Raw genomic sequence first — 13,726 nt, 5'->3', positions numbered from 1 at the left:
AGGAATTTTAGATGTTGCCTTCAGGGCTGGCTACACATAATCATCTGCTTCCATTTATCCCCTGCAGCTTATGTTTATGACCCCTAAAATGTTAGAATAACTTGAAGTTTGTGATATTGCCATTTCATACTATTTTCAAGGTAATTCTCGGCGGTTGCTGACCAGGGCTCACACACTTTACTTACTAATTTCACACTTGAAATTTCAATGCCTTATTGTGTAAAAAAAATATATTTTTTTTCAGAATCCTATCATTTGTATAATTGCAAACGAGATACTTGACTTCGCCTGAAAATCTCGTCAGCAGGCTTTCAGCGTTACTCAACAGCATCCCCTAATGGTGTAATGCTGAAAGACAGGGGACGATCAGTAATAGAAAAAGAAAGCAATAAAACGTTTAGATTCCATTGTAATTGTTTCATTAAGATAAGATAAGATAAGATAAACCTTTATTCGTCCCAGTGAACAGAGCATATAAAAATAACCTAAAATAGTGCAAAACAGTATAAAGTAAAAATGTAAATAAACAAGAGCCTATAGAAATAGAAATAAGTGAACAAGAGCCTATACAGAGAAAAACAGTGAAAAATATGCACAGCTGAAGTAATTATTGCACGTTATAAATAGATGGAGGGTTATTGCACTTAGTCATGACACAGATTGTTATTGTGGAGATTGTATACATATACAAGGTACATGATATATACTGAACAATGTAATATCTTACATGTAATGAGTGTAAAGGTCTCAGTAGTACAACATTACAAGTAAAATGTTTGATTTGTAATCAATGATTATCAGTATAAAAAAAATAAACAATTGGTTCTAATAATGATTGCTATTCTGGAGAAATAGTTTCGAACAAAAAAAAAACAGTAAATCTAGTCAGATCCATTTTATATTCATTCTCAGATATTAAAAAAAACAAATAAAGCATATTTAGTTTCAGTTGTCGATAGTCTATCAATCAAATTAGATTTGATTAAAACTATATTGTACTACTGCTTTGTAACCTGAGCAGAGAAATCCAGCAAGGGGACCCTTTTGGAAGTAGCAGGAAACTCACACCAGAGCTCCTCGACAGGACTCAAGAAGGTAACGTTGGTTCGGCTCAGCCAGCTAAGAAAGTTCCCCATGTTCTGATCGCAGAGGAAGCGGTTCGCTTTTAAGTTGAGGGCAGCGAGAGAGCTGAAAGCTGCGGGGTCGGGGTAGCCTATAAAGTTGTTGGAGAGGTCAAGTATTTTGAGACTTCTGGGCAGCAAATCAGGCTGGACATAAGTCAGGTAATTAGATGAGAGGTCCATCTCCACCACCGAGGTGAGATATGTCAAAACACCTCGAGGGAGGGACCGCAGGAGGTTGTAGCTCAAGTTCACGGTAGTCACATTTCCTAGATTTTCAAACAGATCCATGCACTGAAGCTGAGACCAAAAGGACTGCAGGGAATTCCCGTGGAGATCCAGGACTTTCAAGTTATTCAAACCGAGTCCTGATCCCTGCTGACCGGTTGGGCACGCCCTTATTGGGTTTCCTCCGTAGAGGAGAACTTGGAGGTTTTTCATCCGACTTACAAAGACGCCCACATCCTTCATGTTTCTCAGTCTGTTGTTCTCGATATTCAAATACGTGACGGTTCTGGCGAATCTCGTCAGGCTCCAAGTTGATGATGACATCAGTTTATTGTCATTCAAGAGCAGATATTCCAAGCTGTCCAGTGACGAGGGGAAACCAATTTCTCGCAGAGAGTTTCCCGTCAGGTATAAAGCCTTGAGGTTACGCAGCCCCTTAAAAGAGCCAGCGCCCAAGACCCCAATGTGATTTTCTGACAAGTCCAACACGGTCAGGTTTGTCAGGGACGCAAATGTGTGAGAATAGATTTCCCCCAGCAGGTTACGCGAAAGGTTGAGCATTTTTAGATTTCCCTCAAGACCCGCAAAGGCTTTTCTGTGTATCTGATTCACTCTGTTTTGGGAAACGTCAATGACTGCTGCCTCTTTCATCTGACTGAACATCCTCGGTGACAGTGCAGATATCCGGTTCTGAGACAGGTCTAAAGTGACGACTGAGCTGTTCATCAGATCTTTGAAGGTGCTGTGGTCTGGATCGTTGAGATTATTGAATGTAAACCCCCTGCCAATGTGTCCTGACAGCTTGAGATTTGAGATCCGCGTCCCCTTGATGGCTCTGAAAAGCTTTTTCAATACATCCACGCTGAATTGGTTGTTGGACAGGTCGAGTGTATTAAATGATATTCCTCTGAAGGGATTTCCACATTCCTCCCAGTCAAAGCTGCCAGCGGACAGGGCTGGAAAGCCGACTGAGTTCAGATTGAGGTTCCGGAAGTGCTTTCCCCGGAAACCAACCAGGTCAGATTCACAAATTGCATCTATGGCGTTCAGTTTTAGATTGATGTCTTTTAGATTTGTCATGTTTGCAAAAAACATGGATGGCTGTAGCCTTTTTATCTGATTGCCAAAGAGGTCAAGGGACTCCAAGGACGACAGCGGTTCCAGATAGTTCTCCATCAGTATGGAGTCTGTGAGCGAGCAGTAATCCAAATAGAGATTCTGCAAGCCAGACAGTCCAGCAAAAGCCTTGGGCTCCAGCTTGAGGCCTTTGTTGAGGCCGAGCACCAGCCTCTTCAGGCGACCTTGTGTGCTGAAGGCGTCGTCCCGGATTACCAGAGGAACGTACTGGTAGCCAAGGTCCAGCACCTGCAGCTCCTCCAGGCCTGACAGGGATGTTGTGTTGATCTCAGCAATGCGGTTCATCTCCAGGTACAGGTGCGTGATGTGGGGAGGGAGCCGAGGAACCCACGTGAGGCTCCGGGATGCACACGAGGCTACAGATCCCGTGATAAGGCACGATGGGGAACAACCAGGCAACTGTAAGAAACAATTTGTAATACAAGGTTTTACAATCGGGAAAATTCTAAAGCTTCTGCTTAATTTTTTTCTCATTGCAAACTGTCATTCAGCTTTCTAGTCACAAATACTGCAGATGTGTCATTTTTGCAATAGTCACTTCATTGGCTGTCATTGTACTACTTAGAAACAACAATAAGCCATTTTAGCATACCAATGTATGCTAATACCACACAGTTCTGAAATTCTTCCCTTTGTGATGTCACAGAGGGGCTGATATATCACTAAACAGTTAATCTTAATTTCCCTGACGGAGTCATCTATCTATCTAAACAGCTTTTGATATTACAGTTCAGGACTTAAAGAAAATAGGTTCAGTAAATAAGTAAATATAATTTAACACCAGACAAAAGCAACAAAAATACCCTTTAAACATTTTAATGTACATTTCAAACAGCGAAATTCCTTGCACTTGAGTATCCTTCTTAAAATCATGGACTAACTGCAACACAATGTTACGTAATTCACAGAAATATCGTGTCGTACACGATACTGAGTTTACCTACCTGTAAAAAAACACAGATGGCGACCAACTGCAGTCCCAGGGTCCACATGTTTGATGTTCCCACCAAGAAATCCAGCCAAAAATAAAAATATCAGGTGCTCAACTAAGCACAAGTCTGTTCTGGTGGTGCCTGCTGCCAGCCTTTTTTATGCCAGAGTATTTGCGTCACTTAGATTGATCATTGGACTTACTGTGTGGCGTAAGCACGACACAGGGTGGGATTTCCCTTTTCCCCGGTTTTCCAAATTTACGTGAGGATGGAAGTACCCTCATATATCTGCCACTGTTTTCATGGCCGTTCCAAATAGCTGATGTTGCTAAGATTGCGATGTGGAATTTTTTTTTTTGTTACATTTGAACAAAAAACAAAACAAAACAAAAAATTGGATGCCAATGGAGTTCAAAAAAATCATCCTTGATAACAGGGTCACTGAAAAATGTCAACGATAGTTTGTTGTTTGTTGTTTGCTAATTGTTCCTGCAAACTTAGTTCTAAAAAATGCCTAAGGCAATATATCCATTTGGATATTGTTTATATATATATATATATATATATTATTGATGTGTTTCATGATTTGTCAGAATTCTCTGTTCTTTATGTTTCTAATAGTTAACTGTTGACTTTTTTGTATTGTATTTAATGTACCATTGCATGTTCATGATTAATGTACCAACAATCTATATTTCACTGAAGCGTTTTGTTTTCTGGTTGATTTATATTAACCTACCAGATACATTTAGAACTATACACATTAACTTATTAGTATCATTGCAGTCACGCCAATAGACCATCAATACCACAACTTGATGTTTGTGCACGTGAGGACTTTGAAGGAAAACTGCCTTAGTCACAGGATGTATGCGAAAGTATGAGCAACAGGTGAGTACTTGATTTCAGTAAGTTTTGCTTTTTCACAATTTCAAAAAAAACAACAACTATTTCTCTGTCAGTGGTCAAGACTGTTGACATTTAGGGCTCAGCAATACTACTTCTCTTTTTGAGAAGCAAGAAATCAACAAGATATGACTCAGGTAAAAGTAATCTTAAAGAACACTGTGACCTTAGAGAAACAAAAGTCAGCTGCCTATGCACATCCACTTTATGTGTAATAAAGTCTGTGTGTGTGTGTGTGTGTGCGCGCGCGCCCGCGCCTTGTTTGCTCACACCAGGCTGACGAATTTTACAACCACTGCGGAATAGGAGCTTGTCAAATATAGAGAGTCAGGGAGCACCAACTCTACTTACAAATGCTTTTTAAATTCATTTCTTTTTTAATTAACATTTTATTCTGAAATTTGGATTGTTTAGCGCTTACACAACCTACCAAACAGTCCTACTTAACTATGTATGTTGCCTATGCCAGTGTGAGAAAGATACAATGCAATACATTCAAGGTTAAAGGTTCGTGGTTCATGGTTCAAGGTTTCTTTGTTAGTACCTTACGGTAAATTGGCTTTGCAGGCAGCATATGTAGTAACATGTACTATTGCAATGTACTCTTGAACTCTCCCAAATACAGTAAGTGAAACTTGGATCAATCACGAATCCCTTGCAACTGTGTACATCTGCACTGCTGCGTAACAAAATCTAATCTGATGGCTTTCTATATAATAATTATAATTTACCATGGTCACTTCACATTCACTCACTGGCAAAATGAGGCTTACATAAAGCTTATATATTTATTTAAATGACTCAATTCAGAATCCAAATAGCCAGATACAACGTATTAAGTGATGCTCGAGTACCTTGAAGCACTTTGAGATAGTTTTTGTTTTATTGTAATGAAAGATGCGCTATATATATATAAAATGCATTCTCGTGATTATTTTGGAGTTGGTTTTGTGTCAGCGGCGTACACCGCTGCGTGTCAGCGGGGAGGGGCGGGGCGGGGCGGGGCGGGACGGGACGGGGCTGAACAGGGGAGTGACTTCTTTCAAAAATAGTACACTTCATCACAGCAACCGGTACAGCAGCAGCAGCGTCGGCGAGCGGGCGGGTGGGCTCGGAGGGTGTGAAACATGCTTGACTACGGAAATAAATAACGGGACCGAGTGGAAACATATTGGAATCCAAAGAAAGAAGGACAGGGGAGGAAAAATAAACTCACACTGGGCTACAGAGAGTTGGTGCTGGACTTTTTTTTTAATTATTTTTTTTTTGTTGCGTGTAAATGTTTGGCATTTGGTCGCGAATACCTGGCGAACTTACTCCCGGTGAGTAAAAACCGTCGTCATATTCAGAGCCTGTGTGAACGTCTAGCTAGCTAGCGGTAACAAACACGGACGTCAGGACGCCTTTTTATGTGCACCACATGACTTTGAAGGCGAATTCCTCGCCTCGCAGGGTTCGCGGGGTGAAACCCAACTACTACACATGCATGCTGCCGAACAAGGTGAACACAGAGTTAAACTTTTCTGCAACATGGCCGCTTCGAAGTCAGGCAGCTTCCCTATGAGTATAGTTCGGCAGGACTGAAATAAGGTTTGATCAAGGACTTTGCAACCCCCCCCCCCCCGAAACAAAGCCTTCGGTGGACCTTCGAGACATGGCACCTTAAGAAGTTTGGGCATTTTGCACGTTTGTGCCGTCATTTCAGCCCAAAGTCATGGCCACTTTTTTTTCGTATGTAAACTATTTGGAATTGAACTGTGCGTGGTACACTTCCCCTCATGGGAGAAACGACATTTCATTCAAATAACCTGGACGTTTACGTGCTCGGGGGGGGGGGGGGGGGGGGGTCTTCGTCCACTCCGCAGGCGCTGTTTGCTGAAATGTTGTTGCTGTTTGACATCAGGACAGTCCAGTGTGGAAATCGGCACAAGTCTTTATCTGATGGGGGAAATGCACAACAACAAGGTCCCTAAAGTGCCTGTGTTACGAATCAAAAAATAGCATCGCCAATTACAGGTTTTGCTCTTTTGAACGGCTCGTTGGGGCAAAATAGCAAAAATAACTTGAGACGCACGGGGCTCCGTCTCATCAGCAGCGCTCGGTTTCCTTTAGCCTGTGGGCAGGAAAAGTGATAATGGGAAGTTTCAGCTTGGAAAAGGTGTCGAAGATGTATTCTCCCCAGCACTGAGAAAATGTTCACGTCATGTGCATGTGCAGACTGGACATCAAACTGAGCAACACCCACTAAAGACTACATCAAAACTTTTGCTTCATTTAAAACGAAAACTTTAATAGTACTGTTCTTATAGCGATGCTTAAATTAAGAGTTTAACACTAGAATATCATTTTAACATAGTATTATTTTTGAGGAGCATCATAGTTTAATAGTTCAATAGCAGCTGTGCACTGATTTTTTTTTTCTTCCCCATTCTGTTCCTGCTTCCTGTGAGGAGATGGAGCTAAAATCTTATCTAGTAAATACCTCTTCTTTTTATGCATTAGTTCCAGACTGGTGTTCTTCATCTTACAAAAACCCTCATATGCGTCTAGCCTGTTCGCAGATGCGTGCTTTGTGCTTCCGTTTGGAAGGAAAGTGTTTTGTTTACATCTGAAAGCGTGCTAATGAAAGAGCCAAACAAGCCCCAACCTCCCCCACTTCTCCTGGCACCGCTGCACGGCCTTCACCTCCTCCTCCTTTCTCCTCCTCCACCTCCTCCACATGACGAATCGACTCAAGTCTGTATTTTCTCCCAACAAGGTTTTAACTAGGCTCGTTTCTCGACTTCAGAGGACCCCTGTGGTTCCTCCGAGCCCAGCCTCCACTTTTAGAACATTTTAATTTCCGAGGTCTCCCTCGCGCAAGATTCTAGCTTCATCTGATTTACAGTATCGTGATTGTGTTGCTGTCTCCTCTGTGGGTGGAGGATAATAGCAGTGAGGCAAAAAACCTGTGATTAGAAGGTCAGTCCCTACCAGCTTCTTGTTATATAATTTTGCGAGAGTTAGATTACAGCGAGGTCTTAAGTCTCCCTCATTCACTGCTAGTATGTAGTCAACGCGGCACTCCGAGGCTGTGGTTAACATGACAAACACACAAAGAATTAATAATTCTGACTCAACTTTTTTCTCTTTTTTTTTTCCAGGCCACCCACAACGGTAGACTTACTAACTTCTCATCGCTTCCATCTGAAATCCAAAACAAATAGTTTGATTATAATGGGTAATTTTAATAGATTAAATATGTGGCGACCTTTCGTAGTTGTGTGGTCGTTAAAGATTACCTACATTGTTTGTAAGCCAGTCGCATCTGTTCATGTTGTGCATGTCCGTGGTTGTTTGATTACGCAAACTTAAAATATGTTGTCGGCCGCTGTCTTCAGTGCTTCAAACACAACTCTTGTTTCATGCTTTCTGTCTTTGCGCTCTCTTCCTGTTGCGTTCACCGTCTGTTCGAGCTCCTTCCGCCCTCTGTGTGACCACAGGTTATCTCTCTGATCTGTCACAAATCTGTTAGGATTTCTTTTCCTTTTTTTTTTTTTTTTTTTTTTTGCTTTTCTCCATACTTTTACCATTCCCTTTGACATTTCATCCTCTGACTTATATTTGTAGTTTTGTTTTTTTTGTTTTTTTTACCCCCCTTTGGGCCCAATCACCGTCCGTCGCCGGTCTACGTTTCTGCTCTCGACTCGGGTAGTGTTAACGCCAAACCTGACGCTGCGGCTCGGAGGTGTTAATGTCCGTAATGTGACGTAACAGTGGAGTTCTGCAGTTTGCCGCGTTACGTTGGTGTCGAATTATTAAATCAGGATTAACAGCAGCGGAGCAATGTGTGGACCACGGTGACAAAACTCGGCGCGAACGCAACGCAACCTCGGTCTACTTTAGCAAAGTGATTGATGGAGGTTTTCTGTTCGCAATGCAGAGGTCTGTGTTGAGAAAAGCAGGTTGCTGCTTCTTTCGGGCAGTATTTTGCCGCGCCGCCTTTCTTTACTCACTCCAAGAAAACACCGTTTTTTTTTTCTTTTTCGTAGATTCCGTCCGAATTCACATCGCACAGTACTAAAGAAGAGCACCCAGTGTGACATTTGACGCAGGCCGCTGATGGTCGAGGGCCACACATGTTGACAAAACGTCACGCACGCCTCCTGCTGTCATTCTATCTCGCTGTCTGACATTTACGCAGCCATTTGTGCCTCTCCTACCCGCTGGGTCACCTTTTTACTGCGTGAAAATGCCAAAATGTACGCAGACATACAAAATGGAAATACAGATCTTTCAGTATTTACATTTGTTACGCGTGCCGCTTGCCTCGTGGCAAAGCTGGAGCGAGACCTGTGAGTAACTTTCCACATTTGAAGAAGATTTTTTCTTCTTCTTCTTTGAGTCAATCGCTATTACTCAATATCAGTTTTGTCTCTTTTCTGTGGAAAATCTGGCTCGGCGTTCCGTTGAGAAAAAGGGAAGTCCTTCTCCTCGGCACACTCTGCTGTCTTGCACTTCACACGGCCCCTTTTGCCTGTAATCAGAGAAGCGCCCCTTCTGTTTTTACCTTCCCGGTGACAGCCAGGGGTCGTACCAGGTCGGCCGGATTGTCTCTATGGCAGCGCAGGGATCAAAGGTCAGGAATGAAGGATACCAGAGGCACCGTGCAAGTTCTGCTTCCAGGTTAATCGGCTTGTGAAGCCCTCAGTGAGGTGTTCCTCTCTCGGGGGGGGGGGGGGGTCAGACGAGGTTATTTCAGGTTTTTTTAGCACCCGACAAAAAGTCTGCCGGTTATATTTTTAAAGTGTGATTCATCCGCGCTGGACCCCGTACACGTTTAACATGAAATCTTGCTGCGGACCTACCTGAAATACCTCCGTACAAGACTGAATGAAGAAGTCAAGTTTGGCCGAGTTTTTCCACCTCCGTCTACGGCCCCGATGTGCGCATTCGTCAACCACGAGGACCATCACAGACGCTACAAATAAAATGTGTCCTCATCTCCCGAGACAAAGTCATGCATTCCTCTTAACAACACACTGGAATTTGTTGAGGTCCCTCGGCCCTGTAATTAGCAACCGCCCCACTGACAATCAGCGCGACAGTGTTTGGTCACAAACCAGCGTGAAATACCATTAGAAGAACTCAAATCCTTTTTTCTTGTGTCTCATCGAGGAACGAACTGAATTTCTCATTTTGTAATAGCTTTTGTTGCAACATTCCAACCGCTAATGTGAAACATCAAGTGGCCCATTATGCGCAAAGTAACTGAGGACGTGAGGTTCAGACAAATGATCCACAAGGCTTTTCACAATGCTAGAAGTTTAAACCTTTTACGATGACCAAAAATAGGTTTGAATATTTAGAAAGTTGCCTTTGTATTTTTATTTTGCTTCTGTTATTATTATTTTTTATTATTAGTGATTTCCGATATTGACTTTTTTACCGACCTCCCGATATTGTCCAACTCCTAATTTCCGATACCGATATCAACCGATATCAACCGATACTGATATACGCGGTCGTGGAATTAACACATTGTGGCTAATTTGTATTGTGATGTCCCGCTGGATTTCCTGCTGGATCTCCCGCATGATGTCGTCAGTTACGAACGAGCTATCTTGTTAGCAGCCAGCCACCACTGAAACCACTCTGCTGATATAGGTGCGTCACTTGCTGTTGTGCTTCGATGCGGCTTGATGACATCATCAAGCTTAGTAGAGACGAGTAAAGTGAAGTATTGTTATTTACCATTTAGTAATACCAGGAAATTCGAGGAATTCATTTTTTGGCATGACTGGGAGAAATTTTTAAAAAAGTCATATTTTTATAATATTTTTTCCCAATACCGATATTTTACGATATTCATTTTTAATGCCTTTATCGGCCGATAATATCGGACTTCCCTGATTATTACATTCCTGCTTGTAGCAACAAGTCCTGTCTGTTAAAGATTTATTTCCTGGACGAAGGCAGCTCTTTGGTATGCCGGCAACGTCAGAGTCTAAAGTTACAACATACTGTATATAAATAATGTAAACACACACACACACACTCACACACTGGTCAGGTCCTGTCCTGTCAGGCCAAACGAGAATAGCCAACAGCTGCAAACCGTAATATGGTCATGTGGCATGCACTGTGTGTGTGTGTGTGTGTGTGTGTGTGTGTGTGTGTGTGTGTGTGTGTGTGTGTGTGTGTGTGTGTGTGTGTGTGTGTGTGTGTGTGTGTGTGTGTGTGTGTGTGGTTCACAGGGTGGCTCTTGCACCCTCTCGCCCCTCTTTAGTAGCGCCTCGCCTGCCTGGCTGACGCCCGTCGCTGTATCAGTGTCAGGGCGGCTCTTCTCTCGCTCCACAACACTCCGGTTTTTGGGGAGATTTAACCTGCAAATTTTTTTTTTTTTTTTTTTTAATCAGCGGTGAGTCAACCGTGGGGGCCGATGCGGAATGATTTTTTTGGTTACGAAATGTCGCCGACCGCGTGTAGCGTGCTTTTAGGCTAAGTGCAGCTCCCTACCTAAGAACAGGTGTGTTTGCGCGTGAGGATAAAGTTTGTGCGACCATATGCCTTGTTCGTGCACGGGGGGGTGTTGCGTAAGTGTTGCCGTTGTCCTGCCAGGGTACAGTAGTGTATGTGTGAGTGTGTGTGTGAGCGATGGGTTAAAGGACAGGTGTACTCGCTGGGTGGTCTGTGGCGGTGCATTGGCCTCTCGCACCCGTAGTTGAGCGGTCAAGCAAGAACCTCGTATCTCAGCCTGATGATGAACTTCAATGTTGCACGGCAGCAGGATCCTTCAGGCAGGTTTCACCTCTAAAACCCAGCTCCTCTATCTCGCCAGCCGCCAGTAGGTAAACTCCCCCAGACTCCGTGACCACTGAGTTTATATGGATATGCCCTCCATAAGTCTTCCCCGCCGTGTGACAGATTTTATTATGGAATTTTTGAGAGTTCAATTCACATCTTTCGCTTGCTCTTTTGTTCAATTCACTGAAGACTCTTTTGATTGATGGATTTATAGTCTGTATTGTTTGTTGCTTTTAGTGTTGCGACAGCACCTGTCTATCTATCTATCTATCTGTCTGTCTGTCTGTCTCTAAATTCTAGCTCTATCTATCTGTAAATTCTATCTATCTCTAGCTCTATCTATCTGTAAATTTTTATAAAATTCTATCTCTTGCTCTATCTATGTCTACATTTTATAAAATTCTATCTCTTGCTCTATCTATGTCTAAATTCTAGCTCTATCTATCTGTGAATTTTTAGCTCTATCTCTATCTCTAGCTCTATCGAAATTCTAGCTCTATTTATCTGTAAATTCTATCTATCTCTAGCTCTGTCTATGTCTAGATTCTAGCTCTGTGTATCTGTAAATTCTATCTATCTCTATCTCTAGCTCTATCTATGTCTAAATTCTAGCTCTATCTATCTGTAAATTCTAGCTCTATCTATCTGTAAGTTCTAGCTCTATCTATCTCTACCTCATCTATGTCTAAATTCTATCTCTATCCATCTCCTGCTCTATCTGTAAATTCTAGCTCTATCTATCTCTAGCTCTATCTATGTCTAAATTCTTGCTTTATCTATCTCGAGCTCCAACTTTATATCAATCTGTCTGTCTGTCTGTCTGTCTGTCTGTCCGTCTGGAAAGAAGTGTGAAAACAAGATGGTTGGTTGTTATTTTCAGTCGAGTGTGAGGGCATTGCATCTGTGCCGTATCTGTGAGGCCAAGTTCTACTTTATTCAACCAACGACCTGCAGTTCTGTGCTTGTACCGCTGCCCCACTTGCTTGCCCCAACACAGCCAAACAACATACATGCATGTTGTTCATGCTCTTGCGCAGAGGAAAGTTTCTGTTCCTGTTCGGCATTTCCTGTGTTTACGCAGCAACACTTTTGCAACTCGGTCATGCAGCTGCTGCAGTTCTGTTGACAAGGAAAAAAAAATAGCAATAGTCAGCTTGTGGATGAAGCTTCAAGAATGCACTGTAACCTTGGACAGGTGAATTAATTTGACCTTCTCTAAACTTTTGAATGCACTACACGTGTCTGCTTAATGTCTTAAAGTCAGTTGTCTTTTTTTTGACACAAGACAATTACAGTGTCAATTACAGTTCTACTTCCATACCCGACTGGCACGATTAAATACGTCAGCGTTTCTCAACTGGTGGGTCGCCACTGACTTTTGGGTCTCGGAGCTGTTTTGATTGGGTCGCAGTTTTTGTTTTTTGTTTTTTTTTTTTAAAAAGGATTTGAAAATATATATATAGTCATAGAAAAAATGTTGGGCATTTGTTTCGCAGGAAACACAATTCAATTGAAGAATTTCAATATTCATTTACCCGACATGACAGAAACTGGGCTTGCATATTTTATTTTTGTGAGGTAAATTTGAGAGCTGTGGAATAGATTTGTGTCGCGACTTCATAACAAGGAAGCAAACGTGTTTCCTGAGACTCCACCAGTCGAGAACCACTGCAATGTGTCAAATCACCGTAGCAGCAACTTCACCCTCTCCATGAATTTCACCTGAAAGTCCAACGGCCTTCGCTTTCAGCGGGCGGCGGGTCCCCCTACCCCCCCCTTGTGCGTCTGCGGGTCGAACGACCGAAAATGAGCCACAAAAGAGTTAATGAGTAACGTGACCTCTGACCTTAGAGTTAGCGCCGTGGGGCTGCTGCAGTCGGGCTGCCCTGTGCAGAAACCGTCGGTGTTTGCGGTCGCTGTTCAAACGTGTTCCCGGCAGAGCTCTTACGAATCAGGATGGCCCGACATGAGGTTTCGTTTTCTGGGGGATCTGCAGAGATTTTTTTGGGAATGATTAATCGCTCGGGGCCGCTCTGCCGGGGGTGTGAGATGACCAATAAAGATCTGAATCTGGATCTTTGTCGGTTTTTTATTTGCAAATGCTAGTCACGGGTGAGCAGCGGGAACAAAAGTACACATTTGTAGCAAACTTGAACAATCCTTCGCCCCACCATGACCTCAAACCTCTGGTACAATGACAGTAGTGTGATATACATGAGAAGTTAATGAACACATAGATGCATGGATTAATAAGTAACTAAATAAATGCAAAATTATAAATGAATGAAATCCAAATTAAAAGAATAAATACACATGAAAAACCCAACAAAAAAAAAGATGCAAACTGTAAACACCAACATGTTTGCGGGTGTAATGAGTGCGCAGAGTTGCTAATCATCCTCTTGTTGTGTCTCTGTCGGTGTCCTCTGCTCTCCTCTGTGATGCTATTGTGCTTTGGCTGAATGGACCTCTGTTAATTGGCTTTCTCCCTCTCTGTGTTCCCCCCCCCCCCCGTCAGACGTCCGTTATTGAGGCTCCTCTGTCCTGTGTGACCCCCCTGACACAGAGAGGTATGACCACACACACACACACACACACACACACACATACAAAACA

The 13,726-nt window shown here is 42.8% G+C and overlaps 2 protein-coding genes across 3 annotated transcripts in view; one reads left to right on the top strand and one right to left on the bottom strand.

Annotated features, from left to right (window-relative positions):
- Nucleotides 1-656: 656 nt before the first annotated feature.
- LOC142896083 (toll-like receptor 5) lies at nt 657-3,589 on the bottom strand. The gene is made up of 2 exons (XM_076037562.1): nt 3,431-3,589; nt 657-2,885 (listed from the first exon to the last, which is right to left on the bottom strand). Exons 1-2 carry the CDS (start codon nt 3,476-3,478, stop codon nt 999-1,001), a joined length of 1,935 nt encoding a protein of 644 aa, XP_075893677.1. The 5' UTR covers nt 3,479-3,589; the 3' UTR covers nt 657-998.
- A 1,797-nt stretch (nt 3,590-5,386) lies between these two features.
- dtnba (dystrobrevin, beta a) overlaps nt 5,387-13,726 on the top strand; it is a 33,678-nt gene continuing 25,338 nt past the window's right edge. The window contains exons 1-2 of one of the 2 annotated variants that reach the window (XM_076037665.1): nt 5,387-5,646; nt 13,629-13,680. The gene's annotated coding sequence lies outside the window, so the exon portion shown is untranslated. The remainder of the gene's footprint in view (nt 5,647-13,628; nt 13,681-13,726) is intronic. The other variant, XM_076037666.1, reaches the window with a different exon arrangement.

Source organism: Nelusetta ayraudi, unplaced genomic scaffold, assembly GCF_046127955.1.
Source record: "Nelusetta ayraudi isolate G7.1 ecotype Tasmania unplaced genomic scaffold, CSIRO-AGI_Nayr_v1 ptg000052l, whole genome shotgun sequence".
NCBI lineage: Eukaryota > Metazoa > Chordata > Actinopteri > Tetraodontiformes > Monacanthidae > Nelusetta > Nelusetta ayraudi.
This window is presented reverse-complemented; position numbering and strand designations above follow the sequence as displayed.